Source organism: Entelurus aequoreus, linkage group LG20 (assembly GCF_033978785.1).
Source record: "Entelurus aequoreus isolate RoL-2023_Sb linkage group LG20, RoL_Eaeq_v1.1, whole genome shotgun sequence".
In the NCBI taxonomy this organism is placed as follows: Eukaryota; Metazoa; Chordata; class Actinopteri; order Syngnathiformes; family Syngnathidae; genus Entelurus; species Entelurus aequoreus.
The window spans coordinates 15949775-15968307 of record NC_084750.1 but is presented as its reverse complement, the minus strand read 5'-3'; the positions used below and the strand labels follow the sequence as shown (position 1 = coordinate 15968307).

Sequence of the window (18533 nt, the reverse complement as noted above, 5' to 3'; positions counted from 1 at the left end):
CCTGTCCGGCCCGCGTGAGGCCAATTATAAATTACAAAATAAATTTTAAAAAGTATCTATGTCGAGTGTGCAATACAACGGTGCTGCTTTTGTTTTGGAAATCGTTATTTGTATTACTTCCGTGTGGACGTATGCGTGTGCGTGATTGTGAGTGAATGTGAACAGCTGCAATCACAAATTACAAAATAAAGTTGAAAAAACATCTGTCGTGCGCGCAATACAACTGTGCTGCTTTTATTTTGAAAAGTGTTATTTATGAGCGTATGTCCGTGTGTAACATGCGAGTGAAGGTGCACATGCAGCGACAAGTGATGCACGGTTTACACCCGAGACGCTAAAAAGAGAAAAGTTGATGAGGAATGGCGTGTTTTCAACAAGACATGGAATGCCAAGCAACGTTCCCTCTATGGTGCGCGCCTGCGCAATTGCGCACTGCTCAAGCGGCCTCTGCGCACAGCAAATATATGCCGCGCACCAAATCAAATCCCATCTGAATTCTAAACAAAATAAACATATTTATTCTGTGTAATTTTGCAATGCAACTTTGAGTGACAGTGACAACAAGCGGCCCTAACGGTGTTCGTCAACACCGTTCAATTGAACACCGTTCAATTATTGTAACGTCTATCGAGATGCTTCGACGACAGGAATTATATCGATCACTTTATTGAGCAAAACTGTTTATATTCGGACATAACCACACCAAAAACATGAGTAAAACACTTCTATCTCGAAAAACTAGTCATTTTCTGCCGTACAAACCAGGCCAAAACCAACTTGTCATCTGTCACCAACACGCATACCACTAAACCACTGGTGCGTTTATGGCCACACAAAAAGTCGGACAACTCAAACACCACACAAAGTTACACTATGACTCCTCAGTCATACGTGTGCTTATTTTACTGTAATTTATTATTAATGTTAATTTATTTATATTAGTCATGGAATGCTGTTACACACACTATGTTGAAGTATTACTATTATTATTATTATTATTTATCTTACGGAATATATAACAAATAATATTGAGCAAAATGTAATTGAAATATTGTCGATGTGGCCCTCCAGCAGTGCTCGGGTTGCTCATGCGGCCCCCGGTAAAAATTAATTGCCCACCCCTGCTCTAACCACAAGGCCACTGAGCAGGCTTTATATGCAGAGGTGTACTTATAACAATTTCATAGACAAAATCATACTTTTGTACAAAGAGGAAGAATTTTGATGAACATCTTTAAATCATTTTATATGTGAATCAGAACTGACATAACTATTTATCAAGAGATCTGTGTATTTCATGGATGCAATATGAATAAAATCTTGACTCTAAAGTAGCCATTTTTAAAGGAGCAAAAAGTCAGTGTTCAAAAACAAGAAAAAAAGTACAAAAATGAGGGGTATTTTACTTGAACTAAGCAAAATTATCTGCCAATAGAACAAGAAAATTTGGCTTGTCAAGACTTTCCAAAACAAGTCAAATTAGCTAACCTCAATTAACCCAAAAATACCTTAAAATAAGCACATTCTCACTAATAACAAGTGCACTTTTCTTGGTAGAAAAAACAAATGTGAGACCTTTTTTCTCAATATGTTGAAAAATATTCTTAAATTAAGTAAATGCTAGTGCCATTATCTTGACATAATGATATGCACTCGGCATTACATTTCTTGCATTTTCCCATCGATAACATGACATCATCACGCCAAGTGCGTGCTCTTTCAGTGAATTAGTGCGCAAGGAATATATATATATATATATATATATATATATATATATATATATATATATATATATATATATATATATATATATTTATTTACAGCCCGGCCCCCCGACCAACATTTTTTTAATTGTAATTTTGAAGAATTTATCTGAATGTGCATGAACTATTTCTGTTCGAAATTGTTTGAAATGTCACATGTTAAATGTTTAAATATTAACTGTCAGTTTGCTGTACTGGGGCAGCACGGTGGAAGAGGGGTTTTTTGATTGATTGATTGAGACTTTTATTAGTAGGTTGCAAAGTGAAGTACATATTCCGTACAATTGACCACTAAATGGTAACACCCGAATAAGTTTTTCAACTTGTTTAAGTCGGGGTCCACTTAAATTGATTCATGATACAGATATATACTATCAGATATATACTATCATCATAATGCAGTCATCACACAAGATAATCACATTTAATTATTTACAATCAGGGGTGTGGAGGGGTGGGGTAGGATATGGACAGCAAGTAGTGGAGAGAGAGAGAGAGAAAGAGAAAGAGAAAGAGAAAGAGAAAAGAGAGAGAGAGAGAGAGAGAGAGAGAGAGAGAGAGAGAGAGAGAGAGAGAGAGAGAGAGAGAGAGAGAGAGAGATCAGAAGGCATAAGAAAAAGTATCTGCATTTGATTGTTTACATTTGATTATTAGCAATCCGGGGAGGGTGTTAGTTTAGGGTTGTAGCTGCCTGGAGGTGAACTTTTATTGCGGTTTTGAAGGAGGATAGAGATGCCCTTTCTTTTATACCTGTTGGGAGTGCATTCCACATTGATGTGGCATAGAAAGAGAATGAGTTACGACCTCTGTTAGTTCGGAATCTGGGTTTAACGTGGTTAGTGGAGCTCCCCCTGGTGTTGTGGTTATGGCGGTCATTTACGTTAAGGAAGGGTTAGTGCATCTGCTTCACAATACGAAGGTCCTGGGTTCGATCCTCCGCTCTTTCTGTGTGGAGTTTGCATGTCCTCCCCGTGACCGCGTGGGTTCTCTCCGGGTACTCCGGCTTCCTCCCACCTCCAAAAACATGCACCTGGGGATAGGTTGATTGGCAACACTAAATGGTCCCTAGTGTGTGAATGTGAGTGTGAATGTTGTCTGTCTATCTGTGTTGGCCCTGCGATGAGGTGGCGACTTGTCCAGGGTGTACCCCGCCTACCGCCCGATTGTAGCTGAGATAGGCTCCAGCGACCCCGAAGGGAATAAGCGGTAGGAAATGGATGGATGGAGTTTGCTGTACTGTGCCAACTGTACTACTATATGAGTACTTATGTTCTATTGTTTCATTGAAAATAAAACAGCAAAGTCCATTTGGCTGTCATCTGTTTTAATTATGAGACACAATTGTGTCAAAGTCATGATTTTTTATTTCATGCTTGAAATAAGAAATTCTTACTTTGGAAAAAGCAGTTTTATACTTGTGAGTGTTGATGACACAGCTTTGCAACAGTTGATATTCTAGTTTCAAGCATGTTTTACTCAATATAGGTCATGCAATCTCAGCAACAAGCTGTAATATCTTACTGAGATCATTTAGGACAGGGGTCACCAACACGGTGCCCGTGGGCACCAGGTAGCCCGTAAGGACCAGATGAGTAGCCCGCTGGACTGTTCTAAAAATAGCTCAAATAGCAGCACTTACCAGTAAGCTGCCTCTATTTTCTAAATTTTATTTATTTACTAGCAAGCTGGTCTCGCTTTGCTCGACATTTTTAATTCTAAGAGAGACAAAACTCAAATAGAATTTGAAAATCCAAGAAAATATTTTAAAGACTTGGTCTTCACTAACTGACGGTCCAGTTCAAAGTGTGACATGATTTATTTAAAAATTTGAGAGTTGACTTTTGTATTTTAAATGAGTTATTATTTGTACAAACATGGTGCAAAGTAATTCATGATTTGTTAAAAAATGTTAGTGGCTAGCTAGTTAAAATGGGATATTGTGATTTCACAAGACTGTCTTAGAAGTGATCATTTGAAAATGTTCAATTTGAAAAATGTGCACTTAGAGAAACTATGAAAATAAAGTGTTGCATATTGATATTTATCTGTTTCTATATATATTTATTGTGAGGAATCATTAAGATGATCAGTGTTTCCCCAAAAATAAATATCATTAATTATTAATAATAACAGAGAGTTAAAGGTAAATTGAGCAAATTGGCTATTTCTGGCAATTTATTTAAGTGTGTATCAAACTGGTAGCCCTTCGCATTAATCAGTACCCAAGAAGTAGCTCTTGGTTTCAAAAAGGTTGGTGACCCCTGATTTAGGACCAAAACCCTTAAAACAAGTAAAACACTAACATCAAATCTGCTTAGTGAGAAGAATTATCTTATCAGACAGAAAATAAGCAAATAACACCCTTATTTGAGATATTCAATCTTACTTAGATTTCACTTTTTGCAGTGTACTTTGTAAATGAAGCTTGTGTTGTCTGGTGTTCCATGTTTGACACGCCCAATAAGCGCTAACCAGGCTCGAACCAGGGTCCAGAATGCCCAAAGATTGAGCTCTTAAAGCGTCGGGAAGTGAGGTTCAGACAACATACCCTCACACGGCCACACCAGCTGGCATCGCTTACAAAGACATGTAAATAATTCAACCAATTGCTGGTTATGTTATCACGGCTGTCACCTGTTCTGTGCGGTGAAGTTTTCTCTCTGGAGGTGTGGCCCGCTGTACACCACCCTGCTCAGTCCGTGATTGGCCAGGGCTTCTTCCGTCAGGGCGTTGGATCCGATGGTCGACGGCTGGAGGGTGGAGATGACATTTTGACACGCAACATTATTTTCATACATTTCCATGTGTGGGTTCCTTACCTCGTGATACACCGAGGGTGTGGAAAGGGAAGGGACGGTGAAGGATAATACTTTACTCTGTCCATCTTTATCGACTATTTCCTGAACGGAAAGACAAAGGAACATATCAGCGAGTTAAGAAAACAGAGGGTTTTCGTCTGTGCATGTGTTCAAGTGCAAACACTCATCTTTAATGTGTGGGTGTTTGTGTGAAGTCCTCCATTTCCCTTCTATATCTGTGTTGTGTGTATACCCACATCAACACCATCACACCACGGGGTTTGAGTGCCCCCTGAGTGCATGTTAATGTCAGTTCAATTATTAGGAGTAAGCTCGTGTGCCGAGTGACACATGACCTATTCTGTTATGCAGACAGGACGAGAGCCAAGCCTGTGCTCGCAGCAACAGAAATGGATTAAAATAGGACTGAAATGAGCTGTAAACAAACTGGGATGTTGACGTTTGCAAGGCACAGCCTGCCAAATACCTTTCCATTTCCAACTCCCTGACGCCGCTTTATAACCCTGGCAAAGGAAGTTCTAAATGAATCTTTCTAAATCCCCTTGTTTCCTTCAAGATGAATCACCCGGTTTAAGAATGTGATCCTGCCAGACAAAACCGCAGGGGAAAACACACACTCATCCTTTTCCCTACCAGGTTGTAAATGCCGAGCAGCAGGGCCTCGATACAGCCCGAGGTGTGCGGGTCTCTGGCGGCGCTGACGGAGAGCAGGCTCCACAGAAGTTCCGGCAGGAACTGGAGAGTGAAACGTTGCAGATGCGGGTCACCACTCCGGTAAAACTCAAACAACTGGTGACACACTGGCTCCAGCAGCTGAGGATGACGAAAACATGGTTGCCATACAATGAGTCACTAAAGTTCGTACACTTCTCACATTGCAGGAAATCTCAAGTTACAATACTATAGTACCGTATTTTCCGGAATAAAGGCGCTCAATTTTTCACACGCTTTGAACACTGCGGTTTATACAAAGGTGCGGCTAATCTGTGGATTTTTCTTCGCTACCGGCTAAATTATGGAATGGATTAAGCCAGTGTTTTTCAACCCCTGTCTGGTGTGCCGTGGGAGATTATCTAATTTCACCTATTTGGGTTAAAAATATGTTTTGCAAACCAGTAATTATAGTCTGCAAATGATGTGTTGTTGTTGAGCGTCGGTGCTGTCTAGAGCTCGGCAGAGTAACTGTGTAATACTCTTCCATATCAGTAGGTGGCAGCAGGTAGCTAATTGCGTTATGGATGTTGGAAACAGCGGGAGGCATTGTGCAGGTAAAAAAGGTGTCCAATGCTTAAACCAAAAATAAACAAAAGGCGAGCGCCCCTAAGAAAAGGCATTGAAGCTCAGGGAAGGCTATGCAGAACAAAACTAAAACTGAACTGGCTACAAAGTAAACAAAAACAGAATGCTGGAGGACAGCAAAGACTGACTGTGGAGCAAAGACAATGTACATCCGAACATGACAATCAACAATGTCCTCACAAAGAAGGATAAAAACAACTGAAATATTCTTGATTGTTAAAACAAAGTAGATGCGGGAAATATCGCTCAAAGGAAGACATGAAACTGCTACAGGAAAATACCCAAAAAAGAGAAAAAGCCACCAAAATAGGAGCGCAAGACAAGAACTAAAAAACACTACACACAGGAAAACAGCAAAAAAGTCAAAATAAGTCACGGCGTGATGTGACAGGTGGTGACAGTACACCTACTTTGAGACAAGAGCTATATTGATGCATGCTTGGTTATGCTTTAAAGTCACATCCAACAATTGCGACAACGACTTTTTACTGTCAACTGAGTTTCGTTTTTTAATTATTTCTACTGGTGGTGTGCCTCCGGGTTTTTTAACCGCAAAAAATGTGCCTTGGCTCAAAAAAGGTTGAAAAACACTGGATTAAGCAAAGAAATCAAACAATGTACTAAAATGATCCAAATTAAGAACGTGCAGGTTATTCCAAGAAGGCTTGGAATAACCTACAATCGAATCTTCAACTTCAAGCCCTTGTTACATTAAATGAGTTTAAAGCCTCTGTGAAAGGATTGCAGTCTACCTTGTCTGTATGCACATGTGTCATGTGAGCAAGTTTTAATGTTGTACATTTGATATTTTATGTGTTGTTTACGGTTTTTAATGTAACCTTGCTGCTGCCCTCTTGGCCAGGTCTCCCTTGGAAAAGAGATCTTTGATCTCAATGGGATTTTACCTGGTTAAATAAAAAAAAGTAAAAAAAAAAGTGTTCAAAGTCAAAGTATTTACAAAGTACAGGGAAGAAGAATCCTGATAAACATCTTGACCCTTAATAAAAAAGGAGAAAATCTTTCTCATCTTGTAAAGGATGAATAAATACATCAATGACTTTTATGTTTTGTTTGATCTGCCGTTTTACTGCCGTGTTACAGGCACCCTTAGAAAACAATTAAAGTATGTAAATAAACATTTACAAAATATTTCTATGTAAATATCTCATTTTCACTACGTAACGGCATACACCTTGCGTGGTGTTCGGGTCTGTGGGACCCGTTTTAATTTTTTTATTAAAAGAAAAATGATACAATTAATTCATTTTTAAAACTGAGACTCACTGATTTTGGCTCATTTTCTGTGAAGAACATATATCAGAATACATATTTAATGACCACACACCATACACCCCCCCTACACATTTCTATTACATATAAGATGTCCGGGTCAACTGGACCTGGGGCTAATGTGGAAATTGATGTTCTGTGTAACACAGTGGTCCCCAACCTTTTTGTAGCTGCGGACCGGTCAACGCTTGAAAATTTGTCCCACGGACCGGTGGGGGGGGGGGGGAGTATTTTTTAAAAAAATATTTTTTTTAATTTTTTTTTTACATAAATAAATACAATCATGTGTGCTTACGGACTGTATCCCTGCAGACTGTATTGATCTATATTGATATGTAATGTATATATTGTGTTTTTTATGTTGATTTCATTAAAAAAATTTAAAAAAATAAAAATATATATATATTTTTTTTTTTTAATTTCTTGTGCGGCCCGGTACCAATCGGTCTGCGGCCCGGTGGTTGGGGACCACTGGTGTAACACACACACACACTCACACACACAGCAGGCCTAGACAGGAGGAGGACAGAGTGTGGGTACACAGAACATCAGAGGGTCAAATGTGCGAGAAAATGAGAGCAGACAGTGTTGACAAACAATGTTGCAACCTTGTGTGGGAAGCGCAGGTGCAGAAACACAAAAGAAGAATCCCTGTGGGATGCAGAAACTGGCAGAGAAATTTTCCGCGCAACGTTCGCATTGTTGTTACTCAGCCAGCGTTTGTGGGTCTGATGGACCCGTTGCATGTTTATTGGGATAAGGTAAACATCTGTTCAGTATTTTAACATAAAAGTGTTTGACTGTGAGGCATTAAAAGCCACGAAATGCAACGGGACCATCAGACCCACAAACGCTGGCTGAGTAACAACAATATGAACATTACACAAGGGTTAAAAAACATATTTTCTTCTTCTAAAAATTAGAGGGTGCAGCTTATAGTCCGGACAATACGGTAATTAAACTTGGGTATACTTTAGGTCAGTCAGTGCACAGCTTGTACAGGGATGTAATAATTAAAAAATGTCATATATTGACATTGCTCAAAAATACACATGCTGAAATCGTTTAACCAAGTTTTACTTTAAGAAGTGAAATACACTAAATAGACACACTTCAACATTAGATATGGCTTCTTCAGAGACAAAGTATTTTTAAAAGTGTTTGAATGTGTTTATCTTCTTCTGAAGGTTTTAGGCAAAAGGAGTGCTGCACGTCCAATTTATGTGACATCCAGCGGGTTTCATCATGGTCTGAGGGCTGCAGTTTACCAAAGGGAAAAGTGATGATATTGTAGAAGGTAAAACTGGGACATATGGTAGATTTCTATTCTTCAGATTTCAATTCCATTTGTATACTTTTTTTTTTTTTTTAATGAAACCAGACAAAAAAGATGTGCAACCCTCCAAGAAATTTGCAATTTTTTCTTTTCAAAACTATTAAAAAAGATTTGGTAAGAAATGGTAGTATTTGGTTGCAATTTATTTTTATTCGATTACATCTTAACTTCAATCTTGTGGGCGAGGCCTCGCCTGAACAATATTTTAGAAGCCTTTTTATTGGTTAGTCTCGGAGGATGGCGTGATTGCTGACTACTTACACCCTCAACACATTTGGAGAGAAAATCCCAAGACGAGTGGTGGGCAAAACTGACCAATAAAAAGGCTTCTAACGTCTTGTTTAGACGAGACCCATCCAGCAAGATTGAAGTTGAGTCATAAATGTTACAAGAAAAACTGAATATTTGTGCAATATTATGATAAAAGTTGGAATTTTACTCAATAAGAGTGGCACTTTTCCAAGAAAAGCTCAACATTTTGGCAATTTTATGAAAGGAGTCGGAATTTTACTCGACAAAAGTCACAATTTTATAAGAAAACTTTGACATTTTGGCAGTATTAAAGATTAAAAGATTAAAGTACCAATGATTGTCACACACACACTAGATGTGGTGAAATTTGTCCTCTGCATTTGACCCATCCCCTTGGGGAGCAGTGGGCAGCAGCGGCGCCGCGCCCGGGAATCATTTTGGTGATTTAACCCCAAACTCCAACCCTTGTTGCTGAGTGCCAAGCAGGGAGGTTATGGGTCCCATTTTTATAATCGGAATTTTACTTGGCAAAATTATGACAAAAGTCACAATTTTACTCAAAATGTGTCACTATTTTACAAAAACAACAAAAAAAATGGGCAATATTGTGATAAAAGTCAGAATTTAGTACGACAAATGTCACCATTTTGCAGTAAAAAGTAATCATTTTACATACAAAAGTAAGAATTTTACGAGAAAATATTGCAATATTACAGAAACCGAAAGAATATGAGAAATTGTTCCTAATTTTATAAGAAAAAAGTCGACACATTGTGAGAAAAAGACTGCTTTTAATTAATTTATTTATTTTTTTATCTTTTGTTTGTAATTGGTTTTTAATCTTCATTATTTACTTCAAGTTATTACAGTTTGTCTCTATATACAATTATTTTATTTTTTTTAAATACATTTTGGCCAAAAGGGGCACATTTGTGTGAATGGGTGAATGTGGAAATAGTGTCAAAGCGCTTTGAGTACCTTGAAGGTAGAAAAGCGCTATACAAGTATAACCCATTTATCATTTATCATTTATAACCCCAAAAATATTCGTAACCCCCCCCAAATTATTTTTTAGTTTTCATATTTTTCTTTGCTTCAAATACATTATTTTTGCTTACAAATATTTATTTGGTTTAAAAAAAATTCTTATGTTCGCAAAAAAAATCGCACATTTCTCTACACAACTTTATGAAGAAGCTAAAGATAAAGTTTATAGCAGGAGTGCCCATTACGTCGATCGCGAGCTACCGGTCGATGGCCAGCCAGGCATTAAAAAAAATAGACCTAAAAATTAGAGATGTCCGATAATGGCTTTTTTGCCAATATCCGATATTGTCCAACTCTTAATTACTGATTCCGATATCAATCGATACCGATATATACCGTCGTGGAATTAACACATTATTATGCCTAATTTTGTTGTGATGCCCCGCTGGATGCATTAAACAATGTAACAAGGTTTTCCAAAATAAATCAACTCAAGTTATGGAAAAAAATGCCAACATGGCACTGCCATATTTATTATTGAAGTCACAAAGTGCATTATTTTTTTGAACATGCCTCAAAACAGCAGCTTGGAATTTGGGACATGCTCTCCCTGAGAGAGCATGAGGAGGTTGAGGTGGGGGGGTAGGAGGTAGCGGGGGGTGTATATTGTAGCGTCCCGGAAGAGTTAGTGCTGCAAGGGGTTCTGGGTATTTGTTCTGTTGTGTTTATGTTGTGTTACGGTGCGGATGTTCTCCCGAAATGTGTTTGTCATTCTTGTTTGGTGTGGGTTCACAGTGTGGCGCATATTTGTAACAGTGTTAAAGTTGTTTATACGGTCACCCTCAGTGTGACCTGTATGGCTGTTGACCAAGTATGCCTTGCATTCACTTGTGTGTGTGTGAAAAGCCGTAGATATTATGTGATTGGGCCGGCACGCAAAGGCAGTGCCTTTAAGGCACGCCACCAATATTGTTGTCTGGGTGGAAATCGGGAGAAATTCGGGAGAATGGTTGCCCCGGGAGATTTTCGGGAGGGGCACTGAAATTCCTGAGTCTCCCGGGAAAATCGGGAGGGTTGGCAAGTATGACTGGGAGACTCAACTGCTCTGTACTTCTCCCTACGTCCGTGTACCACTCCGTACAGCTGCGTTTTAAAAAGTCATAAATTTTACTTTTTGAAACCGATACCGATAATTTCCGATATTACATTTTAAAGCATTTATCGGCCGATAATATCGGACTGCCGATATTACCTAAAAAATTAGCGATCATCAATCTTCACCAAGACGTCACTTTCGTCACTTGATTGACATTCACGGCACCCGAGGGTCTTGTGAGATGACGCTGGCTGCATTATTAAAGAAAAAATGACCGACAGGAAGGCGAGAAACACTTTTTATTTCAACAGACTCTCGTCAAAACTCTAAAGACCGACTGCACAGTTCCTGTCTTCACAATAAAAGCCCTGCTTCATCCTGCCTGCGCTAACAAAATAAGAGTCTCAGAAAGCCGGCGTGCACAAGCCAGCAAGCTACGGAGTTTGCCGCCAATGTATTTCCTATTAAGTGTATAAAAAGGAGTATGGAAGCTGGACAAATAAGATGGCAAAAAGCAAGCACTTTCATGTGGTATTGGACAGAGAGGAGGACTTTTTTCCTCCTCCATTTGAAAATGTGGAGGTTATCATCACTACTCAGTGTTTCCCATAAACTGCCAAGATACCTGTGGCGGTGGGGGCGTGGCTATGGGCGTGGCTACGGGCGTGGTCACCATGACATCGATTAATTTGCATAATTTACTACATTATGATTTTCTCTAAAAGCTCAAAAAATTTATACTTACTAATTAATAATAACAGTTTTGTTTTAAACGTCCATCCATCCATTTTACAATATAATTACAACACTTTATGTACATATTTATATACAGATTTGAACAATAAGTTATTCACTGAAATATATTTATTAATTGTGGTTCTTACAAAAAAAATATCTTATAAAATATAAAAGCTAAAATGTCTCATAAAGCTCCGCCCCTTTAATTAGTGCATACTAAATAATTTAACTTTAGCCTACTACTACAACCATATTATTTACCAGCAACATAAAGTGAAACAGAGGCAGAGGTGTCCTGCCACAGTCAGTAACAAATAAACAGAAAACAGTAGTGGTGGTAGATAGACACAGAGCTTCATCAAACATCTGATCCACTGAACAAAGCGCTCCAAAAATCTTGAACTTTAGACTGCCATCAGTTTTACTCCCTACACTTAACCATGTGTTTCCTACTGCCTGCAGACTTTGCACCCTTTGTTATATACACATGTTGTGTTTCTAATATAAATACATTTAATAAAGTCAAATACAAATAAGGCAACAAGAGAAGTATCCTACACTTCTCTTTTGTAAAGTAAATCTGGACAGCCGATATGGGCATCTACATCTACTATATGATTTGCCTGAGAAGCTGGAGAGGACAAAAAAACAAAAAAAACAACAACAAAAAAAACCTTTTTTTAAAAAAAAAATTTTTTTATTTTATTTTATTTGTGGCGGACGTAATTCTTTCGTGGTGGGCCGCCACAAATAAATGAATTTGTGGGAAACACTGCTACTGTCTGATTCCAATCAATGCAAGTCATCAGAATCAGGTAATACACCAACTTATATTCTTGTCTTCATGAAAGAAAGGAATCTATATGTGTTAAACATGCTTGTATTTTCATTAAACACCTTTAACTTGTTGACCAAATCACCAAAATGATCCCCGAGCGCAGCCAGCGCTGTTGCTCACTGCTCCCCTCCCCTCCCAGGGGGTGGAACAAGGGGATGGGTCAAATGCAGAGGGTAATTGAACCACACCTAGTGTGTGTGTGTGTGTGTGTGTGTGTGTGTGTGTGTGTGTGTGTGTGTGTGTGTGTGTGTGTGTGTGTGTGTGTGTGTGTGTGTGTGTGTGACTATTAGTGGTACTTTAACTTTTAACTTGTTAACAAAAACGTCTCCTTCATAAATAAATACATATAAATGATATATATGAATGAGGTAGATCCCCTACACTTGGAAAAACTGAAAAGTAGCTCGCCTGCAGAAAAAGTGTGGGCACCAGGAACATCATCAAGCGATGACCTAACATCTATCCGCTGTGTGAAATAGAGATGTCCGATAATATCGGACTGCCAATATTATCGGCCGATAAATGCTTTAGAATGTGATATCGGAAATTATCGGTATCGGTTTCAAAAAGTAAAATTCATGACTTTTTAAAACGCCGCTGTACGGAGTGGTACACGGACGTAGAGAGAAGTACAGAGTGCCAATAAACCTTAAAAGGCACTGCCTTTGCGTGCCAGCCCAATCACATAATATCTACGGCTTTTCCACACACACAAGTGAATGCAAGGCATACTTGGTCAACAGCCATACAGGTCACACTGAGGGTAGCCGTATAAACAACTTTAACACTGTTACAAATATGCGCCACACTGTGAACCCACACCAAATAAGAATGACAAACACATTTCGGGAGAACATCCGCACCGTAACATAAACACAACAGAACAAATACCCAGAACCCCTTGCAGCACTCTTCCGGGACGTTCCGTGTGTTGAGTAAATCTATATCGTTATACAAGCTGCACACTGACTGAGTTATATCCGAGTTTAATTTCGAATATATTGTCCCTTCTGAAGAGAAGACAATAGTTGCTAAAATGTGAGGTTAAAAAGGTTATGTCCATACTTCACTGTAGTTCTCTCGGATGACCTTGTAGAGTGCGAGCACCAGGGCACCTTTGTCTCTTAGCGATATGGCATATGCTGACACGGCATTGTCTGGCAGCGTCTGAAACATACAGAGTTTGTTTACATTTCAGCCTTCCTATTGAGGATGAAATTTGGCACGAGTGTGACATCACCATGTACAGTACAGGCCAAAAGTTTGGACACACCTTCTCATTCAATAAATGATAAATACCGTAATTTCCGGACTATAAGCCGCACCTGACTATAAGCCGCACCAGCTAAATTTAGGGGAAAATACAGATTGCTCCATATATAAGCCGCACCCGACTATAAGCCGCAGGGTTTTGATGTGTAATTACCGTAGTATATAGGGGTTCCTGCTACCACGGAGGGGATTGTCGGGACAGAGATGACTGTTTGGGAACGCAAAGCGTCCCATTTATTAACTATAAATCTTTCAATCATTCAATCAAACTTTCACATCTTTGACATGGCGAACAGCATTCGTGCAGAGTACAAATAATACAACGGTGCAAAGTAATACAAAGTGCTCGCATGTACGTTATCAAAATAACCAGCCTACCGGTATATGAAAAGTCAGTCTTTAATCATTGTGTCATCGTCTTCCTCCTGCGTACTAAAACCACCGAAATCCTCTTCGTCGGTGTCGGAGAAGAACAGGCCATAAATAAGCCGCACCGTTGTATAAGCCGCAGGGACCAGAACGAGGGGAAAAAGTAGCGGCTTATAGTCCGGAAATTACGGTAATATAAATGTGTTTTAAATAGATGTGTTTTCTTTATTTTCATGACTATTTACATTGTAGATTGTCACATCAAAACTATGAACGAACTAGGGCTGCAACAACTAATCGATTAAATCGATTAAAAAAATAGTTGCCGATTAATTTAGTCATCGATTCGTTGGATCTATGCTATGCGCATGCGCAGAGGCTTTTTAAAATAAATAAATAAAAAAATAATTAAATTTATTTATTTATTTATTTATTTTTAAAAATAAATCTTTATTTATAAACTGCAACATTTACAAACAGCTGAGAAACAATAATCAAAATAAGTATGGTGCCAGTATGCTGTTTTTTTTCAATAAAATACTGGAAAGGATAGAAATGTAGTTTGTCTCCTTTATCCGATTATTAATCGATTAATTGAAGTAATAATCGACAGATTAATCGATTATCAAATTAATCGTTAGTTGCAGCCCTAGAATGAACACATGTGGAGTTATGCACTTAACAAAAAAAGGTGAAATAACTGAAAACATGTTTTATATTCTAGTTTCTTCAAAATAGCCACCCTTTGCTCTGATTACCGCTCTGCAAACTCTTGGCATTCTCTCCATGATCTTCAAGAGGTAGTCACCTGAAATGGTTTTCACTTCAGAGGTGTGCTTGAAGCTCATGGAGAGAATGCCTAGAGTGTGCAAAGCAGTACTGTATTTTTCGGATTATATGTCGCAGTTTTTTTCATAGTTTGGCCGGGGGTGCGATTTACACTCCGAAGCGATTTATGTGTGAAATTATTAACACTTTACCGTAAAATATCAAATAAAATATTCATCTCATTCCCGTAAGAGAAAAGGCGAATGTCAGCAATCATCACACACATGTCAACAATCGTCACACACACGTCAACCAATAAAAATTCGGCGGGGGCGGGTCATGGCAGAAGTGCATTGTGCGTCATGGCAGAAGTGCATTGTGGGTCATCATGGGATGCTACCTGCTACTACGTCCGTAGCTATAAAAATGGATCATTTCAACATTGGCGGTAACTTATAAAAACTGAGAAGGGCTGAACAAAAATGGCACCGAAAAAGAAATCATATACTGCAGATGACAAACTGGACGTAGTGAAATATGTAGCAGAAAACGGCAAGAGGAAGCGGCGCATACCTTTGGAGTTGGCAGAGTTGTTTAGAAGAGACACAGAGGAAGAAGATTTCATGGGATTTAGAATTAGGAGTGACAGATTGTTTGGTAAACGTATAGCATGTTCTATATGTTATAGTTATTTGAATGACTCTTACCATAATATGTTACGTTAACATACCAGTTGGTTATTTATGCCTCATATAACGTACACTTATTCAGCCTGTTGTTCACTATTCTTTAGACATTTTAAATTGCCTTTCAAATGTCTATTCTTGGTGTTGGATTTTATCAAATAAATTTCCCCCAAAAATGCGACTTATACTCCAGTGCGACATATACCGTATTTCCTTGAATTGGCGCAGGGAATATAGTATTCGCACGTCTAGAATTACTGCCGGGTCAAACTCGTTTCTCAAAATAATTAACGCATGCTTGGCCTTATCGCCGGTTCATTATTGACGCCGGATCAAATTCGTTTCGCAAAATATTAATTTTATTATCGCATGTCTATAATTGTCGCCGGGTCAAACTCGTTTCGCAAAATATTTAGCATATGGCTAGAACTTCCACCGGGTCAAATTTGTTACGTCCCAAGTGACGCTTTACCTGTCCTCATTTTCAAAATGGAGGAAGCTGCTTGCAGTAGTTTGCAATTGCACAAAGGAAAAAAGATAAAGAGCTATTCAGTAGGATTTAAGGTCCAAGCTATTGAATACCGGTACAGTATGCTAAAAAGAACAGTAAGCAGCTATGTTTTATTAATATACCGTATCTGCGTGTGTTAAATACTGTATGAGTCATGAAATGACTCCCGCCTCCTGGTGGTAGAGGGCGCTGCCGCGCTAGTGATCCTTCTTGCGACTTCCGGTACTGCAGAAGAAGTGAACACACGCAGCCTCTGCCTGAACTTTTAACATGGAGGATTACATACCGGTATCTAAAATAAAACAGTTTTCTAAACTGGACTTTCAATGGAAGCAGGAGGTAATAATTAAAGGAATATCTCCATCGAGAAAGAGAGTCTTTTAAAACTGAAGAAAGAAAATAAGGAAGACTTCTATAAACAAGTTATCGATGCTTTTGGTCAGAAGGAGCTGCAAATGGACTCCATTTATAAGTACAGGTAAGACCATAATAACGTTTTTTTTATTAAATGTGCTTTTCATGATGGTATGCTTACATCACACTCAAAGCGCACGCCTAAATTTACCGGATTCCTTTTGGTAAACGCCGGAGTGAGAAGAGGTTTTAAAATAATTACCGCATGCACGGCCATCCCGCCGGTTTCCGGTAAACGCCGGAGTGACAGGAGGTTTTAAATTAATTTGCGCCCCTGCGGCTATTCAAGGAAATACGGTATATGTTTTTTTCCTTCTTTATTATGCATTTTCGGCCGGTGCGACTTATACTTCGGAGCGATTTATAATCCGAAAAATACGGTAATCAGAGCAAAGGGTGGCTATTTTGAAGAAACTAGAATACAACACATGTTTTCAGTTATTTATGTAAATGGTAAATGGGTTATACTTGAGTACCTTCAAGGTACTCTAAGCGCTTTGACACTATTTCCACATTCACCCATTCACACACACATTCACACACTGATGGCGGCAGCTGCCATGCAAGGCCCTAACTAACCACGCCCCATCAGGAGCAAGGGTGAAGTGTCTTGCTCAAGGACACAACGAACGTGACTAGGTTGGTAGAAGGTGGGGATTGAACCAGGAACCCTCAGGTTGCTGGCACGGCGTCCCCTGTCATCGTATTTCACCATTTTTTGTTAAATACATAACTCCACATGTGTTCATTCATAGTTTTGATGCCTTCAGTGACAATCTACAATGTAAATAGTCATGACAAAGAAAACGCATTGAATGAGGAGAAGGTGTGTCCAAACTTTTGGCCTGTACTGTATATGGGGATATATTTTTGTCAACACAGCACTAATTGGCACATACTGAAATACTGAAATTCCACGACATAGTGAATTTGCAAACAGCTAAAATTATGCACAAAGCAAACTACAATCTGCTACCCATGAATGTACGACAATTCTTCTCAACAAAAGAGAAATATAATCTTAAGAGAAAATTGTTATTTAAAACATTTGTACGCACGTACAACACTTAAGACCTTCAGTACCGTATTTCCTTGAATTGCCGTCGGGTATATGTTATCCGCATGCCTCGTTTTACCGCCGGGTCAAACTCGCTTCGCAAAATAATTAGCGCATGCTTAGAATGACTGCCGGGTCAAACTTGTTTAGCAGAATAATTAGCATACGCCTCGTTTTACCGCCGGGTCAAACTCGTCACGTCACGAGTGACACTTCACCTTTCAAGGCATCATTTTCCAAAATGGAGGAGGCTAATTTCAATAATTTAAAATCGCATTAAGGGAAGAAGATAAAGAGCTATTCAGTAGGATTTAAGGTCCAAGCTATTGAATATGCTAAAAAGAACAGTAAGGAGGGAACTGCTCAGTTTACCTTCTAAACACATTTGTCAGTCTCATCTCGTGGCCAATACTACTGTAGTATTGTTATTTGCATGCTTGAAATGCTTAATTTATGAAAAAAAAATTGTAAAATACGCTTTAAATAAACAATATCAATATTGTGTTATTATATAATTGCAATTCTTATTATTCATATTGTGTTAGTTTGTAGTGGTGGAGAGCTGACTTTTTGTTGTTGGAGTTGCGTCTTTCAAAGCGCTTTATTTTGAAAAAATGTTTTATTAATATAGCTGCGTGTGTCAAATATGAGTCATTAAATGACTCCCGCCTCATGGTGGTAGAGGGCGCTAGTGATCATTCTTGCGACTACTTGGCTGCAGAAGAAGTGATAAACAGTTTTCTAAACTGGACTTTCAATCGAAGCAGGAGGTAATAATTAAAAGGAAGATCTCCATCGAGACAGAGAGATTTTTAAAACTGAAGAAAGATAAGGAAGACTTCTATAAACAAGTTATCGATGCTTTTGTTCAGAAGGAGCGGCACATGGACTTCATTTATAAGTAAAGGTAAGACCATAATAATGTTTTTTTAATTAAATGTGCTTTTCATGATGGTATCCTTACATCACACTCAAATTTACATCACACTAAATTTACCGCATGCCTTTGGTAAGCGCCGGAGTGAGAAGAGGGTTTTA

The 18533-nt window shown here is 38.7% G+C and overlaps 1 protein-coding gene across 6 annotated transcripts in view; it reads right to left on the bottom strand.

Annotated features, from left to right (window-relative positions):
- hycc1 (hyccin PI4KA lipid kinase complex subunit 1) overlaps nt 1-18533 on the bottom strand; it is an 86424-nt gene that overhangs the window by 32882 nt on the left and 35009 nt on the right. For all 6 annotated transcript variants that reach the window (XM_062029469.1, XM_062029470.1, XM_062029468.1 and 3 more), the window contains 4 exons: nt 13484-13585; nt 5216-5395; nt 4583-4663; nt 4398-4513 (listed from right to left, as the gene is read on the bottom strand). In XM_062029469.1, coding sequence (XP_061885453.1) covers nt 4398-4513; nt 4583-4663; nt 5216-5395; nt 13484-13585 — 479 coding nt within the window. The remainder of the gene's footprint in view (nt 1-4397; nt 4514-4582; nt 4664-5215; nt 5396-13483; nt 13586-18533) is intronic.